At 37.6% G+C, this 18,653-nt stretch overlaps 1 protein-coding gene across 4 annotated transcripts in view; it reads right to left on the reverse strand.

Moving 5' to 3' along the window:
• PHKA2 (phosphorylase kinase regulatory subunit alpha 2) overlaps window positions 1-18,653 on the reverse strand; it is a 113,176-nt gene that overhangs the window by 53,311 nt on the left and 41,212 nt on the right. For all 4 annotated transcript variants that reach the window (XM_036745893.1, XM_036745891.1, XM_036745892.1 and 1 more), the window contains 6 exons: window positions 16,638-16,718; window positions 14,787-14,885; window positions 9,056-9,202; window positions 6,298-6,351; window positions 4,498-4,620; window positions 700-795 (listed from right to left, as the gene is read on the reverse strand). In XM_036745893.1, the coding sequence (XP_036601788.1) occupies window positions 700-795; window positions 4,498-4,620; window positions 6,298-6,351; window positions 9,056-9,202; window positions 14,787-14,885; window positions 16,638-16,709 (591 nt within the window). In that variant the 5' untranslated portion in view covers window positions 16,710-16,718. The remainder of the gene's footprint in view (window positions 1-699; window positions 796-4,497; window positions 4,621-6,297; window positions 6,352-9,055; window positions 9,203-14,786; window positions 14,886-16,637; window positions 16,719-18,653) is intronic.

Raw genomic sequence — 18,653 nt, forward strand, 5'->3', positions numbered from 1 at the left:
GATAATAAAGTATCTCTAGCTTTTGAAATTAAAAATATTACAAATTACCTCCCCCTTATCTCATGCATTCTAATTCACTCTTTCCCCCCACCATCCATTTTGTATCTCGGCCACATAAAAATCTGGGACACTGGAGAAAGCAACATTTTCTTAAGGAATGTTTTTGGAATTGGATAATTTAATCTCACCCAAAGAGAGACTTCTAATTGCTCATTTAAATTCAAGTTTCAAAAATAACTTAGAGAAAGTGTTCGGGTCAAAGAAAAGTCCTAAGGAAGTCATAGATATATTTAGGGAGGTTAGGAATAATTTTCCATGCATCTCTTTTAAAACGTCAGACAACAGACTGTGATATTTTTGATGAAAGCTACCAAGAAGCAGCAGTAAAATTGAGGTGATTTTTGAAGGCTCTCCTACTTTAACCTGAACATACCTGATTTTTTTCAAGAAAGTATTTGTGCCAAACATCAAATGTGCTACGACAACCCTACCCAAAGTTCACTGTTCTCCTGAGCAAAAGTTATAGATATCTTTATCATCTGGTGAAGCTATCAAACGGTCTTAGAAATAATTTCCTCTCAGGGAAAAGGATGCCTTAGGTCAAGAAAGGTGGAAAGAAATTACCAACATATGATTCAACAATTAACAAACATCAGAGAAATGACAAGAAAAACCCAGATTCTGCAAGATCCACTGTACCTTGCCAGGAGGAATGGCATATAGTTCTGGCATTAGATGTATTCCATTCTTGCCTCTAATTAATATTCCCTCCAAGGCCTCTCGGTACTCCTGGACCTAGAAGTTGACAACATTCCCATATAGAAATTAAAAAACAAAACCACACATTACTACTCATACTGGTGCTTTTAAAATTGAAATGTAATGCAATATAGTCGCCATCACATGAACTGCATACTATTAATCTATCGAAGCAGCTTAATGGGGGGGAAAGGCGAACCGGGAGATAGAAAGCCCCAATTTGTGAGTCAGAGGCCTTGGATTATAATCCTGACTTTCTTACGTACAAGTCATATGAATGTAGGCAATTCAGTTAACATCTCTTTGCTTGAATTTCCTTAGCCATAAAATGTGGATAATAATACTTTGTACTATACACCACTGAGTTGCTGTGAGAATCAAGGAAGAAGGTATGTAAATGAATTTATAAAATACTGTCAGCTATTATCATTATTAGACCTAATAATAAGTTATAGCCAAAATACATGTCCAAGAACCCTATACCAATGTTCTCATCTCAAAGGATGTGAGAGTGGGAGGTTGGGAATGCATTAGGTATATAATGTCATAGTGAAGGGGAAGGGATTGATGATCGTCCACTTGGGCAGGAAAATCAGCTCATATCCAACTACTGAGATCACAGAATTCAGGGCAAGTGACCTGACTAACCCAGTTCCCTTGTCTGAATGCCAGTAGAGGTTTAAGGGATGTATGTTTGGAGGAATGCCTGAGCAACGTGGTTGGTTTATATGATGTGAGCCTTTGGGGTTAGGAAAGTGCTATTTCAAGGAGAGTATGCACATGCCCATCTGTGCCCTGAGAGAACCCAGACCACAGATGGTTTTTAGTGAGGACTTACAGAGCATAGATTCTAGTTGGAGGAATTACCTGCCTGAATCTTGAACCTATAGGATCACAAATGTAGATATAGAAGGTGTTCAGAGCTTGAAAGTGCCACTGAGCACACATTTAATTTTAAGATTAGAAACTTAGTTTCAGGGAGGTTAGATCACTTGGCCAGGGTCACATAAGTAATATTGGAAGCAGGATTTGAACCTAGGTCCTCCGCCTCTAGAGCCTGGATTCCTAGCTGAAGAGACAGCACTGGTTGGTCAAATAACAGTTCTTGCAGAAGCAGACATGTCCTTGCCTGCTGAGCAAAGCCCCAGTCTCTGAAAAACTATCTTGAAGTATTCGTGTTCCCTTGGTAAGGCAAGCCCACGGTCTCCATGGGGAATATTTTTTCCTAATTTAGACAAAGGCTCAAGTACTTCAAGTTCACCAAGCTGGTCAGAGATATCATGATCAATTCTTAATAATGTGTGAGACATTGCAGGGTTGTCTTGAGCAATTATTTAAATCTTGTATTGCTATTTAATGTCTCACATGGCTATTTTTTTCTCCCCAACTTGACTGTAAGTTCCTTTAGGACAGGAGCCATTTCTTACAATTCTCTTCTTAACGGTACTTACCATGTGTTACTATATACCCTGAATAGCAGGTGCTCAAAAATATATTTATTGATTTGATATGAAAAAATCAGCACCACATCACACATCTAAAGTAATTTCCACGGTGTAACATTTAGCATACTGAGAGGAGATCAAACAAAATGTGGCAGTCATTACAAAGGAAAATAAGAGTTAAAATCTCAAAAACTTAAACAAAAGAGGTAGAAAATTTTTTGTAATGAGCCACATGGTCAAATAAAATTCCTTCTGTGGAGAGGCCAGTTTTGTCTGTAAGCCAAGCCTTTCATTTCACTGTTCTATCTGGGGGTGGGGTGGGAACAGGCAAGATTTTATTTGTTTAAAAAAATTCTAACTATCAAAGGGTCACTTGTGGAAAGGTCCTGGCAACCTGATCTATTACACTACTGGGATGGGGGAAGGGAGGATATTGTATGTTTTATGACCTGATTAGAAATACATAGAGTGTCAGGCATACTAATGTATCATTGGCAGACTTGTGAATTGGTCCAAGCATTCTGGAAAGCAATTTGGAATTATGCTAAGAAAGTGACTAAAATTTCCAGCACTTTTGACTCAGAGGTTCCATTGCTAGGCACACATTCTCAAGAAGGTCAAGGACAAAACAAAAGGCTCCATAAAAGCCAAGTATTTCTAGTGACATTTTTTTTTCTATAGAAGCAAAAAACTGCAAATGCAGTAGATCCCTATGGATTGAGGAATGGCTTAATGGTAAATGGATGTAACTGAATATTACTTTACTATAAGACACAACAGAAACGATGAATACAGGGAAGCATGAGAAATCTTGGATGAATGGGGACAAAGGAAAACAATACCCACAATGACAACAGTGTAAATGGAAACCACAACAAAATGACAGAAACCGAATGCTGCAAAAGTATAATGACCAAGTTTGGCCCTAAAGGAGAAATGAGATGAAATCCCCCTCCTATTTCTTCCCTGCCTCTTCAAAGAAATGGAGGGTCAGGGGGGTGGAACAGTGCATAACCACAGAGTATTTTGAGGCTTTGAGGTTTTTAAATATAAATATACACACATATACACATACGTGTGTGTATAGATATATATATATATATCTATACACACACACACACACACACACACACACACACACAAAAAGAGAGAGGGGGAGGTTAGTTTTGCTGAACTTCTTTATCCGTCCTCTTTTTTCTTCTTTATTATAGGGCATAGTTCTCTGGAGAGGGCAATGAAGGAATACAATGAGAAATATAAATGATATAAAAACAAAAGATCATTAAAATCTATTTTAAAAATACAGAATGTTTTATAGCATTCCAACTTTTCATTTTTTGAAAATTATTTGGTAAGCCCCAAACTGGAATTCAAAACCAATCCCCTTTAGGACCGTTCAGTTCTAGGATAAACAAGGGAGAAATACACAGGCCAAAATGGTCACTAGAACACAAGAACAAGAATCAAAATCCAGAAGAAGGAGATGGGGTGATTCTCTTGGAAGATAAAAATTTTAAATTTCAGACCCATGGGTAGCAGTGGAACTGCATTCCCCAGCAGTGACAGCATTCAAGAATAAAAAGACACATTATCTATCCCACCCAAGAACATACAGTCTGGTGGAAGCATGAAGGGGAAAGGGAGCAGAAATGGCAAGAGGCATGAGAGGCAGCAACATCACCTGGTGTTCTTTTAAAAAGCACTAACATTCATCATGCATACAGGAAAATTATTTTAAAAGTTAACCAGTCAAAACAATTTATTTTAATAGAAAGTACAAAAATTTTGCATGGGAAATATTTCAGAGCATTTTTTGTAACTTTACTGACAGGCTGTGTTGAAGGAAATATGTTGACATGAAAGCCAAACAAATGTGGAGAATGAACTTAAAAATAGTATCTGTAAAGAAAGTATTACAAAGTTCTGGGTGACATTCAAAATCAATGCATCTAAAATCAACATTTATGGATTTGGGGGAAGGAGATAATATGGCATTGATAGGGAGTACAAAATAATGACTAATTTTAGAACTGAAGAGTAAATAATTAGTTCACCACATGAGGGGAATGACTAAAAACAATGCCCAGAAATTTAACAGAGTAGTAGAGTGAAAGGCAGCATGGCCTCCTGGGTCACAATTTCTAGTTCTGTAGTCTCTTCCCTAACTAAGAGGGTTTCTGGGAGAACCAGATATGTTTCCTCCTTCTGTGCCTGGTGGTATTTTGCTCCTAGTACACACAATGTTTGATGAATGAATGATACGTGTAACCATATAAGTGCTAGCTATTATTACCTGTACTGCATCACCACTGAATACTCCATCTATTATGAAATATGTCCAGAACACTGGCCACTCACATTCTATGTTTTCAAAGAGCTTGAGTTCAGCAGGATCATAATGTAGTCGATTTGGGTCCTGGAAATTAAATACAGAGATAGTCTTTCTAGGTTATACATGCCATATATTTTATGACTATATACATTTTACTAGGGGTATTCACATAAGACTGGTCAGTCACTTGCTGGGAATGCTGTTCAAGTATAGGCTGAACAGGAAAGACTCTGAGGTCCTTCCTAAGTCTTAGGGTATATGTATGCATGTTTTTTTCGGGGGGGGGGATATGAAAAAATCAGGGGGAGGTAGGAGGTAGTATTAGTGGAAAGAACAGTATACTCAGGATTTGGGTTTGAATCCTAGCTATACTACTATCACCCAGGAGTTTGGACAAGTCATGTCCTATTTAGACCCAAGTTTCTTCATAAAATAAAATAAAATAACGGGGTTGGACCTGATGATCTAGAAGGAGCCTTCTAGCTCTCTAAGTAATGAGCGTGGTCCTGGGGCTTTTTTCTTTGGAATAGGGGAAGTAGTAAGAGGCTTCAGAGGCTCCAGATCTGTGGTTTCATCAGTGTGGGAAACTCTTAGGACAAAACTCCCCTCTATCACTGAAGAATGACAACTTGTCTATGCCTTGTTCTTAATCTGGAGTCTATGGACTTGGTTTAAAAAATATTATAACTATTTCAACATAACTGGCTTACTTTGCAATCTCAAGCATTTTATTTTAAGCTTTTAAAAATATGATTCTGAGGAGGGGTCCACAGACTTCATCAGACTGCCAAAGTGGCCAACATGGTTTTAAGAACCTCCACCTTAGAGAATTTCCTGGGGCAGTGAGAAACTAAACAATTTGCTCATGGTCATAGTGTGTCAGAGGCAGGACTTCTACTTTGCTGACTCCAAAGGCAGTCCTCTGTGCCATGCTGCCTCTCAAATGTATTCTAAAAGATATATATGGATCACACACACACATATGTATGATATATTACAAACAAACACGGAAAATGACTTGCATTTAGACAGTTACCATGTTGGACTTCTAAGAAATAACCTGCTATTATCACAATATACATGCTCATGCAATGAAGATTCTACTATAATAAAGACATAGAAACTCAGTTTTTTGTATAGTACTTAATAGAAAGTAGATCAGAACTAAATATGCTTTCTTCGTTATGTGTCCTGACAAATCTCCGACTGTATCCAACAGTGCTGGAGTAAAAATGTTCAATTCTTTTATGCTGGTTGAACTGGTAAAAGAGTTGAAAAGAGGAAGCCTGTATAGTATTTAGTGCACTGGACTTGGAGTCAGGAAATTCTAGGTTTAATCCCACCTCAGACCCTCACTAGCTGTGTGACACTGGACAAGTTATGCAACTTCTGTGCCTCTTTCCTTGTGTATAAAATGAGGGTCCTGGACTCAATGGTCTCTAAGATCTCTTTCGGTTTTAAATCTACGATTAAGCTGGTTCCATGTTCTTCCCTTTCCTATCCCCCCAAAAACGGAAAGAAAAAAATTCTTTCCTAGTGTATTGTCTATATTTCTCTACAAGATAGATCTCAACTCTCGGCTTGCTATTTGCATAGTTTTCATATTCCAATTGATAATCCCACACTTGTTGACTTCAGGACTGACACGACTCTCAACAAATGATTCTGTCAAATAATGGTTAAAAAAACTCAGCACAAAAACGTGGTGAGGTGGATTTGACTCCTCAAATGTGTTTTGTCAAATGCTTTTTGAAATACAACCTCTCTTGGGGTTTTATAGCCGTCTCGAAGGAATCGGCAGCATCCATAACGTCCCTGGTAGAGAAAAGAAGACATACAAATAAATGACAATGAAAAGGAAAAGTCAAACTTAGAATCACTATAATGCCCCTCCTTTGTCCCCAAGAGATGATGCGCACCTCTCACTGTATGTCTCAGGTGTGCTTTCATCATCGGTCTTCTGAAGTTGCCAGTTTGTTATTTTGATGAGAATTATGAAATCCTTCAAAGTTGTTTTTTCTTTTTTGCATATTGGAATGCTTGTGTTTGTTGATGATTGTAAAGTTTATAATAAAAAAAATTTTAATTTAAAAAATAATGAAACATTCTTTTCAGTAGAGAAGTTGGTGACTGTGAGTATAGATTATCGTATATGCTGTCAGACTCAATGTGTTTGCTGGGTTTAATAACTGTCTTTATTATATAATGTCTTATATATATTTTAATTTTTAGCATAACTGACTTTTCCACCATGCCATAGGAACCTCATCATTCTACAAGATCCTATCAGTCTTAGTACCCACCTCTCATCACTACTCATCTCTGCCCCTCTGATTAGAAGGCAGAGCCATGATCTTGAAAACTCCATTTGGGGAGGGCATTCAGATCAGACATTTCCTCATTTCTTACCTGGCTTTGTTACTTTGAGGCTGCTCTGACTTCAGCATGCCCCCACCATTTCAACCCCCCACCTTGCTTGTCTTTATATGTGTTGTCTTCTCCCATCAGATTGTAAACTCTTTAATTGTTGACCAACTAATGTAAAGTTTATTGGGTGGTGAGGTTATACCCAGAAATGACTTTGAGAATAAAAGGCATTAATAAAACTTTTAAAATAAATAAAATGTATCCTTGTCAGCAAGATATTTTAAGTTTCCTAGACCCAAATTCATTTGTCTTATCAATCTTCTTCCATGCCAGCCTCCTCCCATCCACTTTCATTTGACTATCCCCAGGGTGACAGATATTCCACATGACCTTCACTTACTTTTTTATGTGTCATAATAGCAAAGTAAATTAAGGCATGGTCAATACCCATGAGGTGATTTCCAGTGAATAAGCCATCCTCTCCTCCAATTTACCAAACCATACAATAATTTACTGTTGGAATAGCTGGACATCTGAATATACCCTTTTCTGGCTGAGATGTGAAAACTCTAAGTACATAATGGCCCTCTAAGAATCAAAAAGTATTTTTCAGAGAGGCAAGATGAGATGACCAAAAGCCAGATTTCAGTTTGAGAACCTCATTTTATAAATTTAATTTAGCAAACATTCATCCATGCCTAACTGTGGTAGACCCTTGGAAATGGGCATTAGATAAGGACTGGGCCCCTGCTCTGGCAGAGCTAACAGTCTAGTGGGAGAAATGACACAAAATATAGATAACTGTAGGAAATAATAATAATACGTGACAGATTCACTAGAGGTCCTGGGAGCAGACTGATACTGAGGGATTTGGGGAGGGATCAGGAAAGGCCATCTCCCATTCCTTTATTAATACGGGTCCTCTCCAAGGATTTGTTCTAGGCTGTCTATACTTTCACCTTCACTGAGTTCATGTGCTCGGATAGATTTGGTTACCTTTATGCAGATGATTCACAAATTTACATATCTCTTCTGATATTTAGTTCACGTCAATGATTGCCTGTTCTTCCTGGATGTCCCACAGGTATCTCAAACATATCCAAAATGAAACTCAATCTATCCCCTAACTTTTTAATTTATGTTGAAGGCACCATTATCTCCCCAGTGATTTAGAATTCTAAATGGAGATGTCTACAGCATTTCCCTTTTCCTCATCTCATGTTATTATTCACTTATTAAGTCTCACCAGTTCTACCTTAACACCTCTTCATTCCTCTTCTCCATTCACACAGCTACTAGAATAGTTGAGGCCTGCAACACCTCTCCCCCGGATTATTTGTTAATAGCCTCCTAACTGAATTCAAAGTTTCTAGACTCTCATCTCTAATCCATCTCACACAGAACTGCCAAAATTTTCTTCCCAAGGGATTGTTCAGAGTATGTCACTATTATGCTCAACAATCCTCACTGACTCCCCAGTCCCTCTAGGATAAAATATAAACTTCTTGGTCTGACATTTAAGGCCACTCATAATCTGGTTCATTCTTACTCTTTCAGACTTATTTCATTTTATTCAACTTTGCATACTCCATTTTCTAGACAAATTGGGATGATATAAAGATGTTTTTGAGAATGAAGGGGGGGCGGGCTGAAGTAATTTTAGGCTTGATGGCCTCAATCACATAAACAAAGAATCATCTACCTATAAGCATGAAGATGGGTGAACTTGAGGTTAGGGGTTTGAGTAGACAAAAAAAAGGTTTGGAAGAGTCAATGCAGATTAAACCAACATCAATAAGAGCAGAGTAAAAAGATTAACAAAAGCAGCAGTGACAATCCAATTGAGGATTCGTTAATTAATTAACCATAAATCTGTAGGGGATAAAAATAGTGTAGTTTTGTGAGTCTACGTGAGATTTCCAATTGGCCATAATTTTTGGTAGCATCCTCAGATTGGTGTGCCATGCTGTGTAATAACTGCCCACTACTATAGGTACCTGTATACCAGTGGTGAGTAAACTGATTCTCTTTTCACACAGCAAAAAACAAACAAATCAAAAATCCACACTCAAGAGTGAAAGGCAGCAGTTTAAAGAGACACAAGTTTCAATTCATTATGGAGCAGAAAGGCATAAATGTAACAAAATCTTACCTGGAGCTTGGCAATGATTTCATTTTTGGTGTCGTTTACAATGTTCACATCTTCCACTGCAAATGCAGGGTAAGAAATGATGGAAAGAAGTCCAGCATCAATCTCTTTAGATGTGGATGCCCTTGGCAGCATTGACAACAGAATTGACTATAAAAAATAACCCCCCCAAAAAGTTTTACTCAGAGGAGTACCAATTATAAGTGACGATATCCATAAATAAGTAACAAATTGAACTCATAAATTGTGGCATAGGAGAAAGCACACTAGATTGAAAGTCAGGATACCTGGGTTTGACTCTTGATTCTGTTATTAACTAGCTTGTTTAACCCCAGACAAATCATTTCACCTCTTTGGGACTCAGTTTCCTCATTAGTCAAATGGGAAGAATGGACTAAATGACCCCTCAGATCTTTTCAGTGTATTGGTAATTAAGGTGGAACTTTTTTACTGTTTTGTCTTTTAGAATGCTAAAGTAATCAAGTGCCTTTGATTAAGTCTTGCTAGCTACTAAACCCTAGGCCCATACCCTTTTGCTAACTAGGTATGAAGCCCCAGGTCCACACCCTTTTGCTGCTTAGGTATGGAGGCTTTGGGCCCTAAGAAGGGTATATAAACTCAGAGGTTACCAATTTGTTTGGGGCTCTCATTCACTGGAAGAGTGTCATGTGATTTGACTAGATGAGATTCTGGCCACTGTTAAGAGCCCCCTGGCTTGAAAACCCAGATGTTGGTGCTTCCCTGGTAACTATGTACTGATATGTTGGACAGAAAGCTAGAAGCCTATCTACTGGTTTGTGATATTTGATCTGTAGATAGTTTGTTTGTAATTTCTGTTTGTATTTGCTCTGAAGTTCAGGGTGCTGGCTTTTCCCACTGAACTAAGTAAAAGATATACGTATGTTTGATTAAAGTGAGATGGTTAACCCCTTAAGGTTGCTATCCTTAGAAAAGCAGATCAAAGAATCTGTACTGGCAGCTCTTCTGTGTGCTGGTGCTGTTGGTTTTACACAGCCACAGTAGCGGCAAGCGACATTGTTGTTACATTCAGTTATAAATGTTCTATGAGTCTTTGAAAGAGTGTAGGCTACTGGATTTCACTGTGGTTCAATGGAAATTATTATTAATAATTGTAATAATAACAACTAGTAACTAAATAGCACTTTAAAGTTTTCAAAGTGCTTACATTTGTTACCTCATTTGATCAAAGCACTCACTTGAAACACCACCAGATCTGGAGTCAGAGAACTTGGGGTGGGGTAGGGACGATTCCTCTGCTGCTTACTACCTTACTATCTTGAGGAAGTCACTTCTCTCTGGGCCTCAGTTTCCACTGAGAGGGCAAGACTTCTGAAGCACGTTCTAGATTAGGGCTGTCCAACCTTAGGTTTTTAAACAATAGACAATATATTTTGACTTGCCATTTTAGTGAGAGCTCTGCGGTAGCTTAGCTTCATTTACTTAAGGCATTTATATAAATTTCTATGCTTGTAGGTGGGCCGCATAAATCGCACTACAGCTGCAGGTGGCCATGGGCCGCATTTTGGACAGCCCTATTCTAGATCTAAATCTGTGATCTTGTAATCAGATACTTTATTAAACAGTTTACTAACTTTTTACTAACAGGGTAAGTGTGGTATGAGAAGTTGGGGAAGCTAAAATAGCTTAATGCTATGTTAACAACCCTACTACTACCTTCTTCCTTATAGCCTCCCCAGAAACCCTGTACATCTGTGCAGGAAGGGAGGACAGGGCTTCCTGTGTCTATTTGTTTACTGTATGTAAACGCCTGGGTTGCTTCCTGGCAAGGAAGATAGGCAACAGAGATCAGAAAAGAACATATCTATGGTGTTAATGTGTTGGAATCCAGAGATTTTGTGGAACATGTCCAATTGGACAAATTCCCTGAGAAACTACTTGAAACAAGAGTCAAATGTAATAGGTTTAGCCAGTGCTTGAATGCTAAATTAATTCCAGACTAGAAATAGCAGGTCACTCATATTACTGGAAGCATTATAAAATAAGCTCAAGCCACAGAATTGGCTTTGATTTGTTCAGCTTGAAATCAAAAGAAAAGGTTGGGGCTGCAAGGAGAAGTTCGGGAAGCAGGATTAAAGCCAACAGAGTTTGACAATTCTGAACCACAGGTCTAAAGTATCAACTGTCATTTGAAGATTGCTTGAAGGAAATGAGGGCAACTAGCCCAGCGAAAGCTTAGGAGAGACATTCTTGGAATTCACTCCCTCCATACCTTGGCCTAATAGACTCTCTCTCCTTTCTAGAACCACCTTTGACATGAAGCCTTTCTTGATACTCTTCTCCCTCCACTCTGCCCCAACCCCAGCCTCCAAGCTCTAGCGCACTCTTTTCCTAACTACTTTGTATTTAATTAAGATTTATTATCTTTCATTGTATTCTGTGTATATTTATATATGTACTTGTCTAACCTGCTAGAACGTAGGCTCCTAGAGAATAGGGATTATCTAATTGTTTGCATGCCCAGCATCAACAGTATCAGGCAGAGTAGCCAGACTGTCTTCAAGAAGTTGAAGGGTTGTCATGTGGAATAGGGATTAAACTTGTTCTGCTTAGCTCCAAAAAGACAGAGGTAAAAACAAATGAGTAGAAATGGCAAAAAGGCAAATTTAGTTTTGACGTATAGAAAAAAAACAAAAAACCCAACAATTACAGTTATTTCCAAAATGAAAAGGCTGCCTGAGAGTACGGCCCCTCCTCACTAGCGATCTTCTGGTAGAGGCTGGATGACTACTCGTCAAGTACGTTTTAACAGGCACTGGACGGACTTTCTAACTCTGGCATTCACACGACTCTACAGTCCTACATTGTACAAGGAGGGCTACTTATTACCTATGTGAGCTTAGGCAGCAACCTCCTCAGGCCACCCATACACTCATCTGTGGAATGAGGGGTTCAGACAAAGAATAATAGCAATAACAAGCGTAATGATAATAATCGCTAACATTTATACAGAGCTTTAAGGTCTGCACAGTGCTATGTAGACATCTCATTTCATCCTCATGATGGTCCTGGGACACAGGTGCCATTATCATCTCCTCAGGAAGTTAAGGCAGAAAGAAGTTAGTTAACCTGCTCACGGTTACATAGGTCATGTGCCACAGGCAGAATCTAAGCCAAAGTTCCTGATTCCAAGTCACTTGAGGATATGGGCAGGAAGATTTGAAGAGAGAGGACTGCTTTCTAAATCTTAAGAGTATATGCATCACTCACCCCTCGCCCTCGCACATATCCCTTTTCTTATCAGCACACAAGAAGAGGGTTAGTGTGGGTACAAACTTCACACAAGTACACAGGTGGCATATTTTAATGGTCAGAGTGCTGAACCCAGAGTCAGGAAAACCTGGGCATGGACAAAGTTATCAGAGCCTGTTTCTTCATCTATGAAGCTGGGATAATATATGTATTACCTACTTTACCAGATGGTTATAAGGCTCAAACGAAATTATACATATATATGTGTGTATATATATATATGTATGTATGTATGTATGCATGTATAAATCTCTTTACAAACATAACAACAGTATATAAATGCCTGTTATTATTAAGAAACATAGTACCATCTAATATGGCTTACCACAAAGGTCTGGCTTGTCCAGTTTCAACCTGTTTCATCATTGGGTCAAGTTCAATGCAGAGAAAAGGGAGGAACCAAGGATCATAAATTCTAGTTCTAGTTCTGCTATTCATTAGCAAGTCACTTTATTTCCCTAAGCCTCATGTTCCCCTTCAGTGTTAGTGAGGTTGATCAAATGAGGAGGCCCTGATCAATTTGATGAATTCCCCCCTCAGCCTGATGATGGACTTTGGCAGCATCGATGAGCACCGCCCCATGGACTGTAGAGATGCTCATGTATCTTGTTCATTAGACACAGAGAACTCTTGATGACTGGCTGTTAGACACAAGAGGAAAGGTACTTTTCAGAGAAGCCATCTCTACTGTCTATAACAATTAGATTAAACAACCTGCTTACATGTGCTCTCCTTTTTTTCATTCTCCCAACATTCCCTGATCCATCCCTTTAAATATGAAAAAAGGAAATACTTATTCATCATGCCTTACAGAGTTATGATGAACAGAATAAGAGAATGCATGTGATATTCTCTTGAAAATTGTAAAATGCTACACATATTAAGCATTATTAGGTTGTGTGCCTTACTCCATCCTAGTTCTTGGGCTATTCAGTTATTTCTTGCTGGAAATCAATTATAAGCCCTTAGTTTCATCCCAAAAAACTGTTACCAAGTAACTGGAACCAAGCGATGTTTTTTCCCCATAATTCATCCCAGCAATTATTCACTAGGCCCTTCTCTAACTTGGAAAATTTCTCCCAATGCAAGTCTTTTATTTGTCTTCCTTAGATAGAAGTTTTGTTTTCTCTTCTAAGTAACCCTTCAATCCAAACCAAATTCTTTGAACATCCCCCATATGCTACTCCTCTATCTTTTCTTTATTTGTCTTGCTGTAGGTCAAATAGTTCTACCCCACAATCCTTCTCCAATTTCACATACTGGTAAGATAAGTTGATAGCAAGAAGTATGGGTACTAAAGGATGTATACATGCCTGTAAAAAAGCCCCTCACAGGCTTTGGGACTGCTTAAATCTGTATATAAGAGGGCTAAGAATGAGAATAAACAGGTCTAGGAGCTCTTAAGGCTTAGCGATTTGTTCTGTGTCTCTTCCCCATCCACTCTTTTACATGGGAGAATGGAAGAGATTTAGTGTTTGAAAATGGGTAAACCCAGAATCCCAGGTGGTTACCAGTAAATAACAATGACCTGGTTAACAGTCTAGCTTTCAAAGATAAAAATATTAAAGGATATATAAACACTCACCATAAGCTAGGTCCCTGGACCAAGAAGAAAAGTATAAAACAGACCACCAAGAAGGACCTTGCTCTGCATTCTAACACTAACTCTATAATCAGATGACCTAAGTTTATGTTCTAGCTCTACCACTTATTATTATTGCTCAGCAGCTGAGATTCTGAAGGGACACGATGAGAAAATCTGGGGGAGAATATTTTTTTGGTTGTTTTTTTGCAAAAGCCTGGAAAACAGTCAACCAACCATACAGTCAAGATTCTATTAAGTGTCTGCTATGTGACAAGCAACCTGTCCTAGGTGCTAGAAATAAAAGAAAAATGAATCAGGCCTTCTCCCCATCAAGAACTTGGGGTCTGAGAGCAGGTGGGGGAATACATACATATAAAAGTATATACAAAACATATAAAAATGTAATTATGGAGGAGAAGGCACTAACAGACTAGAGTATCAGGAAAGGTTTCATGTAGAAGGCAATGCTTGAGCTGAACCTAAGTAACTAGGGTTTCCAACAGGCAAAAGTAAGGTCTTCCAGTAAGGCGCTCCAGACATGGGGGACATCCAGTACAAAAAGCATGGAGATGCAAAGGGGAATCAGTGTGAGAACATTACAAGAAAATAGCAGTGGTCAAAACTGGTTTCTATATTGTGCCCACTATATTCTGATTGGTGTCATGTGTATTTGTATTAAAAGTGATCACATCAATGGGAGCTATGATTTTAGAGGATATGGACCAGAGAATAATTTGACTCTGGTCTAGCCATTTCACAGGAATATGACGTTCTGCAGCTGGAGGTGCTCTCAGGAACACACAAGGAAAGGAATACTTCATCATAACATATTTCAATGCTACTACAGTGCAGTCTTACCTGGCAATGCTCCACCTCATCAGGAAGGACGTGAATCACTGACTTCCGTCCTCCATGGGCTCCAAACAGATCCAACTCATCGATCGCTTCCAGTGCTGCCTATAAGCACAGGTCTAAGGGTTATTCCCACCCTCCTACTTCATGCATTAACGCATTTTACAAGAACATTTTCCCCCCAGGAAAAACTGAGCAATATTTCTAAGTCCTACTTGATACTCTTGTAAATGCATGCTATCTTTGTTTTCACAAAACAATATTTCATTATACTTTGCAGTTCACAGTACAAGAAAAGAGAAATAGAAATATATTTTTAAAGAGGACTGTCTATATCATAAATGAATTATCTGCAAGTTTGCAGATGTTGAAATTCATATGTCTAGTGTCTTTCATTTCTCATACCTTATCCTTGAAGGAAAATTTCTGCCACATGACTTCTTGAATTTATTAATGTGGAGGGGGGGCGGGAGAAGGCACATTTTTGGTGAATTTTTCTCAACTGAGTTTTTTTTTTAAATTATGGCTTCCAAGTCTACATTTTATAAAAAAAAAAAAAACATCCTGCCATGTAAGGTAGAAGAAAATAGAACTGAGAAAGCCAGAGGAGAAGACCAAACTTGAGACCTACAGACTAAGAAGAGTGTTCAGTCTACTTTCATAGCTAGGACAAAAAGAACCTGCCATGAACATCATCTCTGCTTTCTTGGAAGATTGTGGAAAGAATACTATTCTATAAATCAAAGGATCAAAGTTCCAGTCCCTGCTCTGACTCTTATTTGGTCTATGACCTTAGGCAAGTCACATGACTTATCTAATCTTTAGAAATAGCATAACAGAGGGCAAAAGGAACTGAACATGAAGTCAGAAAACTTGAGTTTGAACGTGATTCTAGTATTTACCAATAATATGATATAGTAGAAAGAACACTGAATTTCAAATCAGATGACCTATGTTTATATCATAGTTCTACCACTTACTACTTGATGGATCTGGACTTGATGACCTTGGGGTCTCCATTCCCTCTGGATCTGTGATGCTATCAGTCTAACTGGGACAATAAGAAAGTCAGTTCACTTCTCTGAGCCTCAGGTTCTTCAACTGTAAAACGGTAATGACATTTGTTATGTGCTTCCTAACAGGTTTGCTGTGAGGCCAGTTCTTCCCGAGTCTGAAAGTGCAAATGTTATCTTATCTGTTGCAAGATGGGTAAAATACTGCCTCACCTCACTTATAGTATTATTCCAAAGATGAATACAGGGATGCACATGAAACTGTCTCTAGATCATAGGATTTGGAGCTAGGAGAGACCACAGGGATACAGTCAACTCTAGACTCTAAATTATCATTTTACGGGTTAATAGAGATCCAGATAGGATAACAGATTTATAGAAAGAAGGGAACTTAGAGATCATTGAGTACAATGCCCTCATTTTGCATATGAGGAAACTGAGGCACAGAGAGGTTAAGTGACCTGCTCAGGGTTATACCGCTAGCAAAGAAAATTAATGTAACTTGAACTCAGATGTTCCAATTCCAAAGCCAACGCCCTTTCCATTGTATCCCACTCTTCTCTGAAAACTACAAAGAGGTATACAAATGTAAAGCATTACTTTTATCAAACAGTTTCAAGAACTGACACACATGAGCAAATAAACATTGCAAAGAATAAGGGCCACTGTGTGTCCTGCAGATATTGACTTCCTACTATCTCCAAAGCAGATCCCTCATGATACAGTCTTAAGAAAGTTATATGCCATTTAGATTATCTTAAAATATATTATCAGAACTCACAGTAAAGTGAATTGAGCCAAAACAAGGGGGTGGGGGCAAAACAAAGGAGAAGAATAAACTCACTTTGGCCATTCCTACAGAGCTTGCATTCAGTTCAGGTATGCCCTGGTTCGTCTTATCTCCCCGTTCCCACATTCCATAATCCTATAGGGAGAGAAAAGAAAGGCAGCAATTGAAAGCACAGAAGGAATAGGCAAGTAAAAAGTAAAACATGATTTGTTCATGTTACTGTAACTATAGCAAAATATTAATATTTTCTTCTTTGGTGATAACATATCCAAAGAGCTTTACATATTCACAATACATTCTTCAAAAAGTACATTTCATTCAAGCTCTGTATAAAATGCAAAAAATGAATCTTTTATCAAAGATAAATGAATAAAGAAAAAAAATCCTTAATCCCCTACTTAAAAATGATTGTTATGCAGTAACAAATTTTTGGCTTGCAGAGAGGGAAAAAAAATATGTATATATATATATATATATGTGTGTGTGTATATATATACATATGTATATATATACACACACACATATACATATATATACACATACATACATACACATATACATATACAAAGAAGTGTGTATGTATGTGTGTGTGTATATATATATGTGTGTATATATATATATATATATGAAAAATGACAAACAATATTTTGCTGAATGACCCTAAATCTGATTTATTATTTTAAATTGTTACATTTATTCAAATGTGTATTGAGGTTAAGAATCAGGAAGCAAATGAAACTTCAATATATGGATTATAACCAGATAAAGCTAAAGCCAGTAAGTTCATTTCCTATCCATTTTTAGTTCCATATCTTGGAGAAATGTTCAGCAAATTCAAACTATAGCTTAACTTTCAAAGCCAAAACCAGTATACACATGCTCCATTGTAAATAAGTAATGTGAATCAGCTAAGTATTTTTTAATCACAAAAATAAGTTTGCATATTTGGGGAGAGATGGCTGACTTACAAATTTTAAATCTTATACATCATGGTATACCCTAGTTTTTCTAATTCTTTGAATTTATTTAAAGAAACTAGTATTTAGTACTACTAATAATAGAGAAGCGATAGCCCAGATATAATTGAAGGACCACTGGACTGTGAATAAGAGCTAGTTTAATTCCTACCTTTGACACTTAACTAGTTCTGTGTCACCCTAAGCAATTAATTTCTCAGATTTTTAGTTCACTCATCTTTAAAGAGAAGATAACACTTGCTCTACCTACTTCACTTGCTTTGAAGAGAGCACTTTAAAAATGAGGAAAGTATTATGTAAACCTATGAGCTGTTATTATTTTTCTTTTAAAACAGTGCAAATCACTAAATGAATAAGCTATGAAATGAAGACAGTCCAACAAGAATAGGACCAGTAACCTTCATTTAGTCAATATTAGCCTCTTTTTAAAGACAAAGATGATAAATGTCAAAATGTGGAAAAGGTTACAAAGAAATTCTTGTTTTTAAGAAAAGCCAAGGTTACATTTGTAACAAAACCTTGGTTTGCAAAGTCTGCATTTGTTAAAAAAGTTACAAATCTAGGAATCATTTTCTATTCCTCCCTTTTCTACAACTCTTATATCCAAGCAGTCACTAAGGCTTGTTTCTTCCTTCAAATCTCTTCCACTGCCCTAAGTCAAGCCCTTAGCACCTAAATGGATTCCTGCAAAATCCTTTCCAGTCTCTTGAGCATACTATTCATCCTGAATATTACCACCAGAATCACCTGCAACGAAATTTACCATAACTCCTAAGTTCTATATCAATATTGGCTATGATATATCTTATTTTCTCAAGTCCAAGTTCTTCTTTCTGACTTTCAAAATCCTTCACAATCTGCCATAACCCTACGGATCTAACCACTACTCTTTAAACAGAACCTTCCCAGAACACACACAAAAATTACTTGAATACAACTCCCAGATACAATTACAGAAATAATGACAGCTGGATAGACTGTGTTGTGCCAATATGACACTACTATCTAAATATAAATGACAATACTATCTAAATTACTTTACAGATTCAGTACTATAAAAATAGAACTACCAAAAGGTAATTTTACACAACTA

The sequence above is a fragment of the Trichosurus vulpecula genome, chromosome 2 (genome assembly GCF_011100635.1).
Source record: "Trichosurus vulpecula isolate mTriVul1 chromosome 2, mTriVul1.pri, whole genome shotgun sequence".
Taxonomy (NCBI): Eukaryota; Metazoa; Chordata; class Mammalia; order Diprotodontia; family Phalangeridae; genus Trichosurus; species Trichosurus vulpecula.